At 44.4% G+C, this 19,212-nt stretch overlaps 1 protein-coding gene across 1 annotated transcript in view; it reads right to left on the bottom strand.

Annotated features, from left to right (window-relative positions):
* Positions 1–398: 398 nt before the first annotated feature.
* The window catches only part of LOC144506866 (putative G-protein coupled receptor 132), an 83,508-nt gene continuing 64,694 nt past the window's right edge, over positions 399–19,212 (bottom strand). The window contains exon 3 of the mRNA XM_078233225.1: positions 399–3,687. Within this exon, the coding sequence (XP_078089351.1) occupies positions 2,616–3,638 (1,023 nt within the window). The 5' untranslated portion in view covers positions 3,639–3,687 and the 3' untranslated portion in view covers positions 399–2,615. The remainder of the gene's footprint in view (positions 3,688–19,212) is intronic.

Consider the following 19,212-nt stretch of genomic DNA (forward strand, 5'->3'; position numbering starts at 1 on the left):
GCTGCCTGGTTTGGAGGGTAGGTCTTATGACGAAAGGTTGAGGGAACTTGGGCTTTTCTCTTTGGAGCGGAGGAGGTTGAGAGGAGACTTGATAGAGGTTTATAAGATGATGAGGGGGATAGATAGAGTGAACGTTCAAAGAATATTTCCTCGGGTGAATGGAGCTATTACAAGGGGCATAACTATAGGGTTCATGGTGGGAGATATAGGAAGGATGTCTGAGGTAGGTTTTTTACTCAGAGAGTGGTTGGGGTGTGGAATGGACTGCCTGCAGGGATAGTGGAGTCAGAAACTTTAGGAACATTTAAGAAGCTATTGGATAGGCACATGGAGTACTTCGGGATGATAGGGAGGAAATAGCTTGATCTGGGTTTCAGACAAAGCTCGGCACAACATCGTGGGCCGAAGGGCCTGTTCTGTGCTGTACTGTTCTATGTTCTATGTTCAGTGTGCAGGATAAGGGAGTGATTATTTAGAACTGAAATGAGGAAAAATGTCTTCACTGAGAAAGTTGCGAATCTTTGGAATTCCCCATCCCAGAAGGTTGTTGCTGCTCCTTTGTTACATGGATTCAAGACTGAGATTGTTAGATGTTTAACCTTCCAGGGAATCAAAGGATACAGGGACCAGACAGGAAAGTGATTCAGGCACGAGGGGCTGAATGGCCTCCTTGTGCTTCTATTTCTTAAGATCCAATAACCTTAAAACCAGAGACAACTCAATTAGGAGAGAAGTTAGGAAATGTTTTTTTTCATGGATAGGGCAGTAGAAGCATGGAACTGTCTCCCACAAAAAGAAGTTAATCATTTTAAATCTGGGATTGATTGATCCACTCAAAGTGTAGGGTCAATGCAGGAGGTTGGGGATGAGAAAATATCAGCCATGATTGAATGGCGGAGCAGACTCGATGGGCCGAGTGGCCTAAGTCTGCTCCTATGTCTTATGGTCTTATGGTGTTATGATGTGGATCCACCATCATCTCACTGAATGGTAGAACAGGCTCGAGTGGCTGATTGGGTCATTGGAACAGAGGAGCAGGAGTCGGCCATTCAGCCCATTGAGCCTGCTCTGACATTCAGTACAATCATGGCTGATCACCCACTTCAATGTCTTTTTTCTCCACACTCTCCCCATATCCCTTTCTGTCATTGGGATTTAGAAATCTGTCAATCTCCACTTCAAACATACTCAATGACTGAGCTTCCACAGCCCTCTATGGCAATAATATCCCCCTACGGTAAGGGGACCAAAACAGCACACAGTACTCCGGGTACGGTCTAACCAAGGTTCTGTACGACTGAAGCAAGGTCTCACTATTCCTCTACTCAAATAGTCTTGCGATAAAGGCAAACACACCATTAGCCTTCCTGATCCTTTCGAACTTAACAATATCTGACAAAGCGAGAAAAATATTACTGTCCACTGCACAGTAATATTCATTTGCCATTCCTACATCTACTCTGAGTGAAGCTATCAGCTTGTATTGATTCTGGATAGTATTCTGTTGTGAATCCTTTGGGAATTGATTCCAGACTGTCCTAAAATCCAGATCCTGAACATTCACCATTGCTTCAACTGGATTTTCAGCTGGGATGCAGAGAGCTACCTGACTATTGCTGGTAGGTGCTCATCAACACAGAGCAATCACATTGGCAAATGTCCATTCTTACTGGATTGGTCAGATTCAGCTCACTAACTCACATTGCCATTGCTCACCTACCCAGCTATTGAGTGAATGTCCCAATCAGGAGATGGAACACGAGGTAATCATAAAATTATAAAATCCTTAAAGTGCAGAAGGAGGCCATTCAGCCCATTGAGACCACAATCCCACCCAGGCCCTATCCCCATAACCCCTCATATTTACTCTGCTAATCCCCTAAACACTACGGTTAATTTAGCATGGCCAATCAACCTACCCGCACAGCTTTGGACTGTGGGAGGAAACCGGAGCACCCGGAGGAAACCCACGCAGACACGGGGAGAACGTGCAAACTCCACACAGACAGCGACCCGAGCCGGGAATCAAACCCGCGTCCCTGGCACTGTGAGGCAGCAGTGCTAACCACTGTGCTACCGTGCCGCCCTGTTCTCTTTCTGATTTTTCACTTTTGATTCACAGCATTCCTTGTTAATGATCCCGCCTGATAATTCTCAGCTCAATATCCCTGGTGTAAAAGAGAAATGACTGAGGAAATACTTCAGCACCGCAGAGCCGTCTCAACACCACCTCTCATGGTCTCAAGACTTATCTTTGACTGGACTGGGAGTCAATATAACCTGACCCTGTACGCTCCCTGTTCTTATCCCATGAAGGCAGCATTCAGGGGTAGAGGTAGTTAGAATAACGCCCCTTCACATTAGGTTCACACAGGTTCCCCTCACCCATCCTGAGAATGAACTGGAAGGGTTATTTCCAGACCTGGCGTAACCAGTGAGAGTCTTGATTGTTGGAAGCTCATGCAGAAATATATACATTATACCCAGTACACCATCAAGTTTCTGACATGGGTCTATTGAACATTCATCCTTGCTTTAATGTGCAGTCTTGTTTAGCTGAGAGTGAGGTTGTGTTGAAAATTGATTGCATTCAAAGATCTTTAGCCAATCCCTGGTCAGTTTTCACTGGTGACTTGTTCCATTCTATATACGGACATCCCTGAAGTTTGCCCGTTTTTCAAAGTGCAGCTCTCCAACCTGCTTCTGCGCCAGTTCCTGATGGATTGGATGTCTCGCCGGAGCTCCTGCCTCACACTCCCACAGGAGAACATATAGAGGATTGGGTTTATAGCACTGTTGACTGTACAGAAGCAAAGTAAGAGAGTGGAGGCAGTGTAGATCTTTTGCTCGAACCAGCAGGTTTCCTTGTACAATGAGAAGACGATAGCTCTGCTGAGGAGGATGATGTGGTATGGGGCAAAGCAGCAGAGAAAGATGAATATTATGGCAATGGCCAGATACTTCACTTTGGTCTTCTCGCGCAAGCTGAGACACGGACTGTCACGGATCCTGCGGAAAATCAGCAAGTTGGTGATAGCCAGGATGAACAGGGGAGCGCAGAAACCTATACAGAACCTGGCATAGTTGAATTTGGCCACCAATGGGGGCATGGGAAAGGTCTCAAAGCAGGAGTCATTCTTGGCCTTGCCATTCTGCACTCCCGACAGAAAGAAAACAGGAAGGTGGGTGACCATCACCAGAAGCCAGACACCAACACAGACCATCATAGCCGTCATTCGTCGACGGCGCCACTGCGCTTCTATGGGGTGGAGAACCACCAGACAGCGATCAATAGAGATACAGCAGAGGAGCAGGATGCTGATGTACAGATTGTTGAAGAAGATGAAGCCAGTGAGCTGGCAGGCAGTGTCACTCTGAGTCCACTGATTGTTGTTCTTCACATAGATGATCCACTGTGGGATGGTGCCCATATAGAGCAAGTCGGACAGTGAGAGGGTGAACAGGTATACAGACAGCACATTCTTCTTCCAGATCTTTAGCATAGACAGGAGCAAGGTCAGTAGGTTGGCTGGGGCCCCAAAGACAAGAACCAGGCTGTAAACAGTGACCAGTGGCGTAGCCCCGTTATTGTAGGTGATGTTGCAGTTCTCCTCTCCACCATAATTGCTGTTGTTCATTGCAAAGGAAACACTGGGACCATCCTAGCCACAGATTCCAGGCCACATCCTGAAAGAAAAAGAAAATCCTTAGTGCAAGTGCAAATAGGAAAGCACTTTTCCTTTCACCTTTTCCCAATTCCCAGCCCCATCTAGGTGCCACCCCTCTCAATCCCATCCCAATCCTCGTGGCTCTCGCCTGCCTTCTCGGGCAGATGTAAAAGACCCATTTTTACCGTTTCAAAGAAGAGTGGTTTGGGGGTGGAGGGGAGGGAGAGAGTGGCAGGATGGGGCATTATACCTGGTGTCCTGGTCAATACACATGCCCCAATCAAAAGCAGATTATCTGGTCATTAAAGCATTACTGTTTAAGGGAGCTTATGGAATATGGGGGTAGTGTAGGAAAATGGCTTTGAGGTAGAAATGATCCAGTAGAATGAGGGAGAAAGCTGGAACGGCTGAATGGCCCACTGCTGTTCCTACTTTATGTTACAGCGTGCAAACTGGCAACCAGGTTTCTACAACAGCAATTAAACTTCACAATTATATCATTGACTGTAAAGTGCTTTGGCACATTCTGTCGTAGTGAAAGGTGATACACAGATGCAAGTTATTGTTTAGTTTTTATCTCTGTCAAATCTCCTGTTCACCATTTCTGTTCTAAGAAAACAATCCTGGCTTTTGAAATCTCTGCACATAACTGAAATCCCTCATGCTTGCTGCCATTCTGATGAAGCTTTTCACTCTCCAAGGCCTCTGTTTTTGGAATTGTGCATGTACAGGTACAAAAGTCTGCACATGGGCAATAGCTCTCTCTGCTGGTTGAAGAAGCTATGAGCCTAGCCCCACCCACTGCTTCTCATAGCGAGAAACAGCCTAGCCCATTTTTTCAAGCACTATGTGCATAAGATTGGGTGTAAAAACGTGCCCAAAAAACAGTTCTGCAACTCTCCCATTTTCACGCTCGCTGGACAACTTCGAATTTTTCTTGTAAAATTCTGCCTGTAAGATCCTGAGGGGACTTGACAGGGTGGAATGCTGAGAGGATGTTTCCCCTTGTGGGAATAGCAATAGCAACATGAAGAAAAGGCTTTTCACACAGCGAATGGTTAGGATCTGGAATGCTCGGCCTGAGAGTACGGTGGAAGGAGGTTCAACTGAAGTTTTCAAAAGGAAATTGGATCATTATCTGGAAGGAATTGGAGAAAGGGATTGTAGAGGTAGAGGGGAGGAGAGGGAGTGACACTGGTTGAATTGCTCCATTGGACAGCAGCACAGACACAGTGGGCCGAATGGCCTCCTTCTGTGTTGTAACTATTTTATGACTCTATGACTCAGTGCATCATCTGTCAGTTACTTTTTAACATATAAACTAGAAGCAATAGGAGGCCATTTGGCCCTTCGAGCCTGCTCCACCATTCATTTTTATCATGGCTGATCATCAAATTCAATATCCTGATCCCACATCCCCCCCCCGCAACTCTTGATCCCTTTGATTTGATTTATTATTGTCACATGTATTGAGATACACTGAAAAGTATTTTTTCTTGCGCGTTATAAAAAGCATACCGTTCATAGAGTACATAGAGAAGGAAAGGAGAGGATGCAGAATATAGTGTTACAGTCATAGCAAGGGTGTAGAGAAAGATGAACTTGATATACAGTAGGTCCATTCAATGGACAGCAAGGAAGAAGCTCTTCTTGAGTCGGTTGGTATGGTGATCTCGGACTTTTGTACCTTTTTCCTGATGGAAGAAGGTGGAAGAGAGAATGTCCAGAGTGTGTGGGGTCCTTGATTATACCGGCTGCTTTTCTGAGGCAGCAGGAAGAGTAGACAGAGTCATGTGATGTGATACAACCAGAAAGAATGCTTTCTATGGTGCATCTGTAAAAGTTGGTGAGAGTCGTAGTGGAAATGCCAAATTTCCTTAGCCTCCAGAGAAAGTAAAGGCGTTGGGGGGCTTTCTTAACTACAGCATCAGCATGGAGGGACCAGGACAGGTTGTTGGTGATCTGGACACCTTAACATTTGAAGCTCTCGACCATTTCCACTTCATCACCAGACAGGGGCATGTCCTCCACTATGCTTCCTGAAGTCGGTGACTATCTCCTTCATTTTAGCCCCAAGAGCAACATCTAATTTCTTTTTGAAATCAGACAATGTTTTGGCCTCAACTGCTTTCTGTGGTGGTGAATTCCACACATTCACCAGCCTCTGGGTGAAGAAATTTCTCCTCACCTCAGTTCTAAAAGGTTTACCCCTTATCCTCAAACTATGACCCCTAGTTCTGGACTCCCCCACCATCGGGAACATTCTTTCTGAATCTACCCTGTCTAACTATCTAATGCAGACGATACTTTGCCAACCAATTACCATGAGCCCACCTGATAATGACCCACATGATTCCATTTCAATCCTAATATTTAAAGTAAAGGTATCAGCTGATAGATTTAGTGATAGACTTATTATGGGACACAAGAAGGCTATTCAGCCTGTCAAGTCTATTCTAGCTCTCTGTAGGGAAATCCTGCCAGTCCCATTCCCTCACTCCATTCCTGTAGCCCCATGGTTTACTTCCAGCAAATGCTCACCTAATTACCCTTTGAAATCATTAATTATCTCCAATTTATAGAATCATAGAATCCCTACAGTGCAGAAGGAGGCCATTCGGCCCATCGAGCCTGCACTGGCAATGATTCTACCCAGGCCCTATCCCTGTAACCCCAGGATTTAACCTGCAATCCCCTTGACACGAAAGGGCGATTTAGCAATCAACCTAACCCTCACATCTTTGGACTCCACAACTCTCAGAGGCCATTGCCCCTCACTGTGTAAAAACATTCTTCTCCACATACCATCCCCCCACCAGCTCCATCCCCCATATCTCTTGCCCAAAATCAGTCTGGTATCATCAGCAGAGGGACCAGTTTTTCCTGGGCTACTTTCGTGCATCTCCACCAGATTTCCCTTCAATCTCCTTTGCTCCGAGGAGAACGACCCCACTCACGGCAGCAAGATTGGGGAGAAGTGCCGGACAAAGTACGGTCCAACACGCCCACAACATCAGAACAGACAAAACAAAGTTATGGTCAGAATTTCCAAGCCCCCTTCGCCATGGATTCCCCCACGGCAGGGGTGACAAACACTTGAAAACTCCGTTCACATCAGCGGGACCTGAAATCCCACCCGCGGGAAGGACTGGGAAATCCCTGCCTGTGTGTCTCCCTGGCACCAGTGAAGACAGCAGCAGTAATGAGGTGGTCTGGGTCGATCTGGCTGGACAAGTCACTAAAATCTGACCACTGACCCATCAAGATCAAATGGACATAGACAGCACACCCCGAGGTCTCCACGCTAAACAAAGTCATACGCAGGCTTCACCAGGGTTCTACCACTTGGGCCTTCCTTCCTCATGTACTCAAAGATCTGGAGCTGGAAAATCAGCCTCTTCAGTCACATGAAGACCCATAGCAGAAACCCTTGATCCTGCATAGACCTCATCCTCCAATCGAGGGATAGTGACAATGGGGAATCTCTTCCCTGATCAGTGCTGTCACCCCATCTCCACTCCTCCCTCACACACCTGAACACTCGCTGAAACTCCCAGTCTTCACCATTTGGAGCAGGGAATAGAGAAGAATGAATTTACAGAATGGAATCCACACTTTCAACTGTTTGTTTTAGTGGCTCCTCCCTGGCTTTGATTCTGGGGGCTGAGAACCCACACAGAGAGATTGTTTCCGACTGGTGGGGGAAAGAAACGTGCCAGTGAAACTGAAAAGCTGCGGTTGGAGGTTACCCAGCAGAGCAGCAGCAGGAGTGTGGTACCATGCTAGTGGCTTCAATATGAAAAGTGGTTTCATCAGGGCAAGGAAGATGACTAATGGCACATTTAACTATATCCTGCTGTCTGAGACACTCCGAACCCTCACTCTGCCTTCTCAAGCCCATTCCAGCGGTTCAAAAAGCAGCTCAGCATCACCTTCTGAAGGGCGGTTAGGGATGGACAATAACTGCCGGCCCAGCCAGTCTCACCCACATCCCGTGAATGAATGAAATATAACTCAGGGCCCTGTCTGCTTTCTCGGGTGGATGCTATAATTTTGAAGACGAGCAGGGAAGTTATCCTCAGTGACCTGGCTGTTATGTAGTGCTCAAGGAAGCACTGTTTGTGGAAGCTTGCTGTTTGCAAACCTGCGGCATTTCCTATCACAACAGTGACTGCATCTCGCTACGACTCTCACCAACTTCTACAGATGCACCATAGAAAGCATTCTTTCTGGTTGTATCACAGCTTGGTATGGGGCTCCTGCTCTACCCAAGACCTCAAGGAACTACAAAAGGTCGTGAATGTAGCCCAATCCATCACGCAAACCAGCCTCCCATCCATTGACTCTGTCTACACTTCCCGCTCCCTCGGAAAAGCAGCCAGCATAATTAAGGATCCCACGCACCTCGGACATACTCTCTTCCACCTTCTTCCTTCGGGATAAGGATATAAAAGTCTGAAGTCACGCACCAACCAACTCAAGAACAGCTTCTTCCCTGCTGCTGTCAGACTTTTGAATGGACTTACCTTGCATTCAGTTGATCTTTCTCTACACCCTAGCTATGACTGTAACACTACATTCTGCACCCTCTCCTTTCCTTCTCTATGAACGGTATGCTTTGTCTGTATAGCGTGCAAGAAACAAAACTTTTCACTGTGTACTAATACATGTGACAATAATAAATCAAACCAAAATCACAGCATTGGAGCTGTAAATTATCTGGGATAAGCTGGGGTTGTGAAAGGTGCTATAGAAATGCAAATCTTGCTCTTTTTTATTTTTAACACTCATGTTGACTTGATGAGCGAAATATGATCACATAACACCTTCTAAACTTACGATTCTAATTCATATCTTTAATCTCCAACTGAACCTTCTGGAATCCCATGATTTATGATCCAGGATGGAGATTGTGGCTACAGGAGCCAAACTGAACAGGCAGCAGCTCAGATACTCACACTTCAGTGAAATGAGTAGTTGGATTTTTAACTGGTGATCACAAACCTCAGGAACAGAAAGTGGAGTCAGGGCAGCAGTGGAGATTCTGTGACGGAGATATGGGATATCTAAACTCCACTCAGCTGGATGTTCATGCTGAAACAGAGGGGCTGAGGCTGAAGGAGAATCCGGGGGAGGCAGGAAAGATTGTCTGAGGCACCGGCAGGTTTTCCAGCCACAATATGTACATGTTGGTGCAGGAGTTGCATGATATCGCAGACCCTTGCGATCATGTCTTCCTTCAAAGAAAGAGTGGCTCGCTGCTTCGAGTGTTAAATACAGCAATCACTCGGGCACAAGTAAGTCCTCAGCCTGCATGAGCAGTATATTAAATAGAATTTATGGTAAGTTCAGCAAGTCACTGCTCTCCAGATCATTGCTAACAGGGAATGCAGGTGGACCATGAGTAATATGATGGTGAATGGGGTGGGGAAATAGGCGCATGACTTAAAGCCCTCACTCCCCACCCTCCCCCACACCCACTCAGTAACTTCCCCATATGCTGCCTCCTTCCCTGTACAGTTTTTGGTGAGGTTCCCCTGGACACCAAAGCTCAGCGGATGCCAGTCACGGGTATCTCAGAAAACAGGACAGGCAAACCGGCAGCCAGCCTCTACCTCTGCTGAAGCCAAAAAACTTTCAGCTGTTACATTTGGTGTGGTGGTAATGCCACTGGACTAATAATCCTGAAGCCCAGGCTCTGGGGACACTGGTTCAAATCCCACCATGATCATTAAAAAATTTAACGATCATGAAACTATCATCGATTATTGTAAAAACCTATCTGGTTCATTAATGTCCTTTAGGGAGGGAAATCTGCCGTCCTTACCCAGTCTGGTCTACATGTGACTCCAGAGCCACAGCAATGTGGTTGACTCTTAACTGCCCTCTGAAATGGCCGAGCGAGACACACAGTTCAAGGGCAACTAGGGAAGGGCAACAAATACTGGCCCCTCCAGCGATGCACACATCCCATGAAAGAATTGTTTAAAGTGTTAGGAAGAGGAAGTAAAGATATGTAATTGCACGAGATTACATACACATGTGTTTCACAACGTTACCTCGGTAAGTTCCCTTTTATATTTTAATTATTTCCACCACTTTCCCAAGCTGCCCCAATCTGGGTGCTGCCTGGTGATTGGTCTTTACACTGGTGATAAATTGTAAGAAGTGAATTCCTTCTGGGCAAGAGGGTTGTGAAACAGACGTTTGATTGTTTGCAGCAATGACTATCAACTGAGAGGACTGGTGAAATCTAAAGTGAATCACATGGTAATGAGCACAGCTGGTGGATCAGGAAACCTCCCTCCCTCCTTGGAATCCTCTTCGAGGTCCTGTGCTTTGTTCCTCAGGCAGCACTGTGTAAGGTTGCCAGGTGCCATGCAGCCAACGGCACCCTGTACCAAACAGAGCAACAAATCCGAGTGTCCGCGCACTGTGACTGGCTTCATTGCAGGCGGAATCACCAGTCTGGTGTATTTGTGGCCCAGTAACTGGGAGATCCTGGAAATGCCTAAGCAGAGGCCTGGAAGGAGCCAGAGACAAAGACATTGGGGGTGATGGCAGCTTTGACACACACTGGGATCACCTTGGCTTCCAGGTCCACTCAGCAGCAGGTCTTGTTCCAGGAGGCTGTGAACATCTGCCGCCAGTTGACACCAGACTCTGAGCCTCCAGAGACACTGATGTTTCAACAAATCGACAAAACTCATCCTCTGTCTGCAGACTCTGTGTGCTGGGTACACTCTCCTGAGAGCTTCTGCCATCCCCGCTCCCTGCTGTGGAGCCCCGGCTCTCTGAGTTTTAGCTTGTTGCTGCCGTCAGTCTCGATGCTCCCACTCCTCGTCTGAGGTCCAAAGTAAAGCAGCATAAGGTGATCTAATAGGTCACTGCTCCAGAGTGGAAATGCCACTTCTGAGGTGGAAACTAGAGATACAAATTGTCAAAGAAATGAGGTGGGCTTCTTGACTCTGAGCCCCACTTACCATGTGCTCTGACACAGCCTTCCAATTGGCCAACTCCTGATTCTCCATCCTATTCAGCAACCAACCCAATCAGAACACAGCCTCGACAGCCTCACTTCAGAAGCATCCTCAGAGGCTTGTATAAACTATCATGAAGGTTGAAGCCGTTAGTCCCATCAGAGCAAGGGGAAATTGGAGGAATTGTCAGTGTCCTGGGTAAGGCCTCTCCGCGGAATATCCAACTCCCGTGACCCTCCAGCCTGTGGCAGAGAGGCTGAGCTCCACACGCACAACAGGCTGGGGAAGATCCTGCACCACCGGCAAGATTCCTGTCAGGCCACTAAATCTCCCCCAGTTAACCAATCCGAATTCCAGCCAGGTCCTGAGAAAGGTCCCTGGTGAAGGGGACGCGTCAGTGAGCTATTCCGTCCATCTTTGGAACTTTGTAACCTCAGAAGAAAGAGGCAACAATTCATAATATGGGGTCGATAAGAGAGAACCTTCTCATCATGGCTGCAGCAGGCAGCTTCTAGGGTATCTTGAATGTCTACATGGGTTATGCTATTGGACCCTACAGGCCCTGTCCCCCCATCGAGGTCCAGATGGTCCTTGGCTCTCAGCATAACATGGTGAATCCTCGAACATTTGTCGAATTGTCCCAGACCTCAGACACCAAACCCCTGCCACCATGTTGTAGAATGTAAACAGGCAAGATGGCAGATAGATTAAAGAGAATCATGTAAAATTGAAGCAAAATTGGAAAATGACAGAGAAAGGGGACTCCAGAACAAGCAGAAGTAACTGCTATAAATTGGATGATTACTATTTAAAGTTAATGTCTAGGCTGTATTGCTACAGCTTCGGGTTTTGACGGGTCCTGTCCTGTTTCCCACACTATTGCAAGGGTCTCCTAGAGCCCTGTTCCCTTCCACTCTCTTTCCTCTTCACATCATGAGTCTCTGTCACTCATCATGAAACTTATCCATTCATTTACTGATGACCCCTTAACCTCCACACCTTAAATGGGTCACAGCCACAGTTTGTTCATTCTTCTCAGTGTCTACCCTGCCACTCACTGTCTGATGGTTCAGCTTTAATCATTCTGTATCTATTGATCTGTTGGGCCTTGTGTTGAAAACCCTCCATGGCCTCACCCTTTCCTATCTCAGTAACTTCTCCACGTTGCACCCACTGAGGCTGGGTGATCTGAGACATTTCTCCAAACGTGGGAAAATTTGATTCGATTTGATTTGATTTATTATTGTCACATGTATTAGTATACAGTGATAAGTACTGTTTCTTGCGCGCTATACAGACAAAGCATACTGTTCATAGAGAAGGAAACGAGAGAGTGCAGAATGTAGTGTTACAGTCAATCCTTCAAGACAGAGCAATAACTTGTATTTATATATATATTGTTTTTAACCCTTCACTGGAGCTGGGTGTCACTGGCAAGGCCAGCACTTGTTACCCATCCCTAATTACCCTTCAACTGAGTGGTTTCCTCGGCCATTTTGGAGGGTATTTAAGAGTCAACCACATTGCTATGGCTCTGGAATCACATGAAGGCCAGACCGGGTAAGGGCAGCAGATTTCCTTCCCTTAAGAATATTAGTGAACCGGATGGGTTTTTACAATAATCGATGATAGTTGTTATGGTCACCATTACTGACATCAGCTTTTCATGTTATTAATTGAATTTAAAATCTACCAACTGCCATGGTGGGATTTGAACTCATATCCCCAGAGTGTTATCGTGAGCCTCTGGATTGCTAGTCCTGTTACAGTGCCACTACACCACCGTCTGTCTTGGGGAATTTCACAGTAACTTCATTGCAGTGTTAATGTAAGCCTTACTTGTGACTAATAAATAAACTTTAAACTTTACTTTATATAGCACCTTCAATATAGTCAAACATTCCAAGGTGCTTCACAGGAGTGTTATCAAACAAAATCTGACATTGGGCCACGTAAGGAGATATTAGGTGAGGTGGCCAAAATCTTGATCAAAGAGATAGGTTTTAAGGAGCATCTTAAAGTAGGAAAGAGGGATAGGGAGGCAGAGAGATGCAGGGAGAGAATTTCACGGCTTGGGTCCAGACAACTGAAGGTGTCAATGGTGGGATGATAAAAATTGAAGATGGACAGGAAGCCTGAATTGGAGGAGGGCAGACATCTCATTATCTTTACTGGCCTCAAATCAGACTCTCTCAACTCCCTCCATCGAAAAACAAATTCCAACAAACTTTGCTTTCCACTTAACAACCCTTAACCAAATCTGGGCATGTAGAAGGACGCGGAAAACAAACACATGGGAACACCACTATCTGCAAGGTTCCCTCCAAGTCACACATCATCCTAACTTTGAAATATATCGCCATATCTTCAATGAGTCAAATCCCTAACAGTTATGTGGGTGTACCTATGCTACATAAACTGCAGTGGTCAAGAAGACAGCTCACCACACCTTCTCAAGGGGCAATTTTTTGATTTGATTTATTATTGTCACGTGTATTAACATACAGTGAATTAGGGCTGGTCAATAAATGTTGGCCCAGCCAGTGATGCCCGTATTCCAAGAATGAAGACAAAAACTGCAGTCAGTCCAAAGGTTGAGTTCTCCTAAATCTAGAGAGGGCCCTTGCAAAACCCCTCCTACGTTTCTCAGTGCAGTAGAGTTTCCTCATCACTTCCTATGTAACTTTGATGAAAGCTCAATGGAAACCCAACTAGCCAATATAAATGTGACATCTGTTGATATCTGTTCAACATACAGTGGAGAAATCCAAAAGCTTTGAAGAAATTTAGGGTTTTGGAAGAAATTGATAGGTTGATAGAGAGAAGCTTTTTTCACTGGGATCTAAGCAAGGCGACACAAGGTTAAATCAGAGTCAGGTCACTTAGGACTGAAGGGAATAAATACTTGCAAAGGCTGGTAGAATGTGGAACACTCTCTCCCACAAAATGCTAGAGATGCTGTACCAGCTAATCTTAAATCTTAGATTGGTCGATCAACTGTAGAAAAGGATATGGCATCAATGTAATTGGATGAAGTTAGGATAAAGCTCAGCCGTGGTTTCACTGAACGGTGAAAGGGGTACCAGAGGCTGATTGGCCTTCTCCTGATCCTATTTTCCAAATATTGTTGAGTCCTACTCTCAGCATTTCTCTGTTGTTCTACCTGAACTCCCAATGCCCCATTCGACTCACTCCTCCTCCTACCTGTATCTTCACAGTGTTGGAATTGAGACTCATGTGGATAGACTAGAGAAGCATGGATTGCTCTTTGTAATTTCGCATCAACACCTACAATACTCTCTTTGTCTCATCAACAAACTTTTATATCTGGCCTTCTATTCCACCATCTAAGCTGTTGAAGACTACAGAGAATAGTTGAGGGCTCAATGCTGATCTTTGTGGGACACCACTAGTCACATCCTTTTAATTTTTAAAAATTCATTCACAGGATGTGGTGTTACTGAGAAGGCCAATATTTATTTCCCATCCCTAATTGCCCTCAAGAAGTTGATAGAGAAACTTCATGAACAGCTGCAGACCTTAAGTCAAAGTTATGCCAAATTTGTCTTTGTAGTTTCGTGATATCTGGCACAAGGGTTGATGTGGGACTGGGAAACAGCCACCCACAGTGTGATGTAAAAGGACACATGACCTAAGACTATAGAGTTGTGGACTGGATAGAGACCTGTGTAGAAGCATGCATGGAGTTAGCTCTTAGCTTGGACTAACAATGCTATAGAGGTATTGGAGAATGTTCAAAAAAAGGAATTACATAATTAACACAAGGATGGTATCAAATATTCTAATTAACAGAAAGACTGAACAGGCTGGGGCTCTTCTTCTGAAAAGAGAAGACAGAGGGATAGCCTGGTCTTTACGGTCATGAAAAAAATCAACAGGGAATATGTAGAGAAAATATTTTCACTTGTGGCGAATTGTTGGCCTTCGATATAAAATAGTCAGTAAGGGACTGCTTCTTTACCCAGAGAGTGGTGAGAATGTGGAACTGCTACCACAGGGAGTGGTTGAGGAAAATGGCATTGATACATTTAAGGTGAAGCTGGATAAACATACGAGGGAGAAGTGAATAGAAGAGTTTGCTGACAGGGTGAGATGAAGTAGGGTGAGAGGAAGCTTGTATGGAACAGAAACACTGAGATGGAGCAGTTGGGCGGATCGGCCTGTTTCTGTGCTGTACTTTCTGTGTCATTCTATTTTTGAAAATTAACAGCTGTTATTTTCATTAATGCGTTTACAATCTCAGGGTTACCATCACAGAATTAGTTTTCCACATTCACTGATTGACACAGAATGTTTTAATATTACGGAATAATTGGATTGTGAGTCATTAATACTACTGCTAAATATGGATAAAATATGCATATTATTTGTGATTCTAAAAAGTTACAAATATCACTTCTCATTTCCTTCCTTATTTCTATTCTCTTGTGTATTTCCTATTGTCCATTTTAATTTTGTATTATTTTTACCCTTACTCTCAACCTCACTCGTTATTCACATGCACACATATATATTAGAAGCAGGAGTAGGCCACTCAGCCCTTCGAGCCTGCTATACCACTCAATAAGATCTGTTTTGGTTTAATTGTAACCCTACATTCCCACCTACTACCAAATTACTCTCTTGCTTATCAAGAATTTATCTTCCTAAGACTCTGCCTTTGAGGAAGAGAATTCCAAAGATTTATAACCCTCTGAGAGAGATAATGTTTCCTCATCTCTATCTTAATTGGGTGATCCTTTATGTTTAAACAGTGACCCGGGTTCTAGATTCTCCCACAAGAGGAAGCATCCTCCTCACATCCACCCTGTCAATACCCCGCTGGATCTTATTGGTTTCAATCCAATCTCCTCTTACTCTTCTAAACTCCAATGGATACAAGACTAACCTGTCTGACCTTTCTTCATAAGACAACCTGCCCATTCCAGGTATCAATCTGGTAACCTTCTCTGAACTGCATCCAACACATTTACATTTTTCCTCAAATAAGATGATCAATACTGTACACAATGCCCTGTACAACTGAAGCATAATGTCCCTGCTCTTGTATTCAATTCCCCTCCCAATAATGACATCCTATTAGCTTAGTTAATTACTTGCGATACCTGCATACTAGTTTCATATACCAGGAAACCCAGATCCTTCAGCATCTCAGAACTGTACAATCTCTCACCGTTTAGATAATCTACATCGTTTTTTATTCTCCCTACCAAAATGGACAATTCCACGTTTTTCCACATTATAGTCCATTTGCCTGATCTTTGCCCTCTCGCCTGTCTATATCCCTCTGCAGTCTCCTTACGTCTGCTTCACAACTTACTTTGTTACCTAGCTTAGTGTCATCAGCAAATTTAGCAATCGTATCTTCGGTCCCTTCATCCAAGTCATTTATATAAATTGTAAAAAAATTGAGGCCCCATCACTGATCCCTGTGGCATACCTCTCGTTACATTTTGCCCACCTGAAAAAGATCCATTTATGCCAAATCTCTGTTTCCTATTAGCCAGCCAATCTTTTATCCATGCTAATATGTCACCCCCTGCACCATGGGCTTTTATTTTCTGCAATAACCTTTGCCCTGGCATCTTATCAAATGGCTTCTGGAAATCTAAGTCCAGTACATCCACTGGTTCCCCTTTATCCACAGCAGAGGTTACTTCCTTAAAGAACTCCAATAAGTTGGTGAAACATGGTTTCTCTTCACAAAACCATGTTGACTCTGCCCAATTATCATGGATTTATCTAAGTGTCCTGTTATAATGCCTATAATTATAGCTTCTAACATTTGTGCCTGACAGATTTTAGGCTAACTGGCCTACAGTTTCCCTGCTTTCTGTCTCCCTTTTTCATTAAAGGAGCTACATTTGCTAATTTCCAATCCAATGGAACCTTCCCTGAATCAGGTGAATTTTGGAAAATTAAAATTAATGTTTCAACTATCTCACTGGCCACTTCTTTCAAGACCTGGGATAAAATCCATCCAAACCCAGGGATTTGTCAGCACTCAGTTCTAACTATTTTCTCAGTGCCTCTTCCCTTGCGATTGCAATTTTCTGTGTTCTTCCCTCCCTTCCCATTCCTGATTTACAGCTCTTTCTGGAATGTTACTTATATCCTCTATAGTGAAGACTGATGCAAAACACTGGTCCAATTCGTCTGCATCTCCTTATTTTCCATTATTAATTCCCCAAACTGAAATTCTGTAGGACCAATACTTAGTTTGCTGACTCTTTTCTTTTTAAAATATCTGCAGAAACTCTTACTAGAAACTCTAGCCTTCTTTCTCTCATACTCTAATTTTTCCCGCCTATTAATCTTTTTGTCATTGGTCGTTTGGTATAGGTATTGCTGAAAAAAGATACTTTGTCAAAACTTTTCATCTCACACTCATCAGGAAGTCGATATTCTTGCAATTGTCTTGATAAGTGCAAAAAAGAAAGGTTTGACAAAATGTTGTCTCTTCAGCATTACTTTTCGTCATTCTTTGGTATTATTTATATTCTGTTTAGTCTTCTGATCTGTCACCCATCTTTGCGTAAATATGTGCTTTTTCTTTAAGTTTGATACTATCTTTAACTTTTTTAGTTAACCACGGATGGTGGGTTCTTGCCTTGGAATTGTTCTTTCTTGTTGTACTGTACAAAGACACCTACGTCAGACTCCTATTTATTGACTACAGCTCACCCTTCAACACCATTATTCCCACGAAACCCATCTCCAAACTCCGTGGCCTGGACCTCGGCTCCTCCCTCTGCAACTGGATCCTGAACTGCTTAACTCACAGACTGCAATCAGTACAGATAGGCAATAACACCTCCAATTCGATTTTCAAGTTTGCTGATGACACCACCGTAGTGAGTCAGATCTCAAACAATGACAAGTCGGAGTACAGGAAAGAGATAGAGAATCTGGTGAACTGGTGCGATGACAATAATCTCTCCCTTAATGTCAACAAAATAAAGGAGATTGTCACCGGCTTCAGGAAGCGGAAAGGAGAACATGCCTCTGTCTACATCAATGTGGATGAAGTAGAAATGGTCGAGAGCTTCAGGTTTTTAGGTGTCCAGATCACCAACAACCTCTCCTGGGCCCTCCATGCCGACACTATAGTTAAGAAAGCCCACCAACGCCTCTACTTTCTCAGAAGACTAAGGAAATTTGGCATGTCAGCTACGAGTCTTACCAACTTTTACAAAGCACCATAGAAAGCATTCTTTCTGGTTGTATCACAGCTTGGTATGGCTCCTGCTCTGCCCAAAACCACAAGGAACTACATGGAAACTAAAAAGAACGAAGCCCAGTCCATCAAACCAGCCTAGAACATAGAACAGTACAGCACAGAACAGGCCCTTCGGCCCACCATGTTGTGCCGAGCTTTATCTGAAACCAAGATCAAGCTATCCCACTCCCTATCATCCTGGTGTGCTCCATGTGCCTATCCAATAACCGCTTAAATGTTCCTAAAGTGTCTGACTCCACTATCACTGCAGACAGTCCATTCCACACCCCAACCACTCTCTGCCTCCCATCCATTGACACTGTCTACACTTCCCGCTGCCTCAGAAAAGCAGCCAGCATAATTAGGGAGCCCACGCACCCCGGACATTCTCTCTTCTACCTTCTTCCATCGGGAAAAAGATACAAATGTCTGAGGACACATCCCAACCGATTCAAGAACAGCATCTCCCCTGCTGCTTTCATCATACTTTCGAATGGGCCTCCCTTGCATTAAGTTGATCTTTCTTTACACCCTAGTTATGACTGTAACACTACATTCTGCACTCACTCATTTCCTTCTCTATATACGGTATGCTTTGTCTGTCTAGTGTGCAAGAAACCATGCTTTTCACTGTATGCTAATACATGCGACAATAATAAATCAAATCAAATCTAAATTTATTCTGTGTGTAATGGAATATCTTCTTTAATGTCTGCCTCTGCTTCTCTCTTGACCGATCCTTTAACTTGATAAATTACCAATTTCCTTTTGCTAGCTCTGCTTTCATGCCCTCATAATTGTCCTTATTTAAGTTTAAAAACAGTCTCAGACCCACACCTCCCTCCTTGAATGTCAAATTCAACAATATGATCACTGCTACCTAGGGATGCCTTCACTTTGCAGTCATTAATTCATCTTATCATGTTGTCTAATACCAGGTCTAATAAAGCCTGGTCCCTGGCTGGCTCCAGAACATGCTGCTCTAAGAAACTATCCCAAAAACATTGTCTGAATTCCTCATCTAGGCTATCCTTTCACACCTGGTTTTCCCAGCCGATATGTAAATTCAAATTCCCCATGAGAATTGCTGTACCTTTCTCCCATCGCACTGTCCAGTTACTGTTAGGGGGCCTCTACACCACTCCTACAAGTGACTGCTTACCTTTATCATTCCTCATCTCTACCCCAAAAAAGGGTCCTTTGGACCCAAAATCTTAACTCTGTTTCTCTCTCCACAGATGCTGCCAGACTTGCTGAGTTTATCCAGCATTTTCTGGTTTTGGATCTGGTTTATTGACATTGATTGAGGAATAAATATTGGCCA

The sequence above is a fragment of the Mustelus asterias genome, chromosome 18 (assembly GCF_964213995.1).
Source record: "Mustelus asterias chromosome 18, sMusAst1.hap1.1, whole genome shotgun sequence".
NCBI lineage: Eukaryota > Metazoa > Chordata > Chondrichthyes > Carcharhiniformes > Triakidae > Mustelus > Mustelus asterias.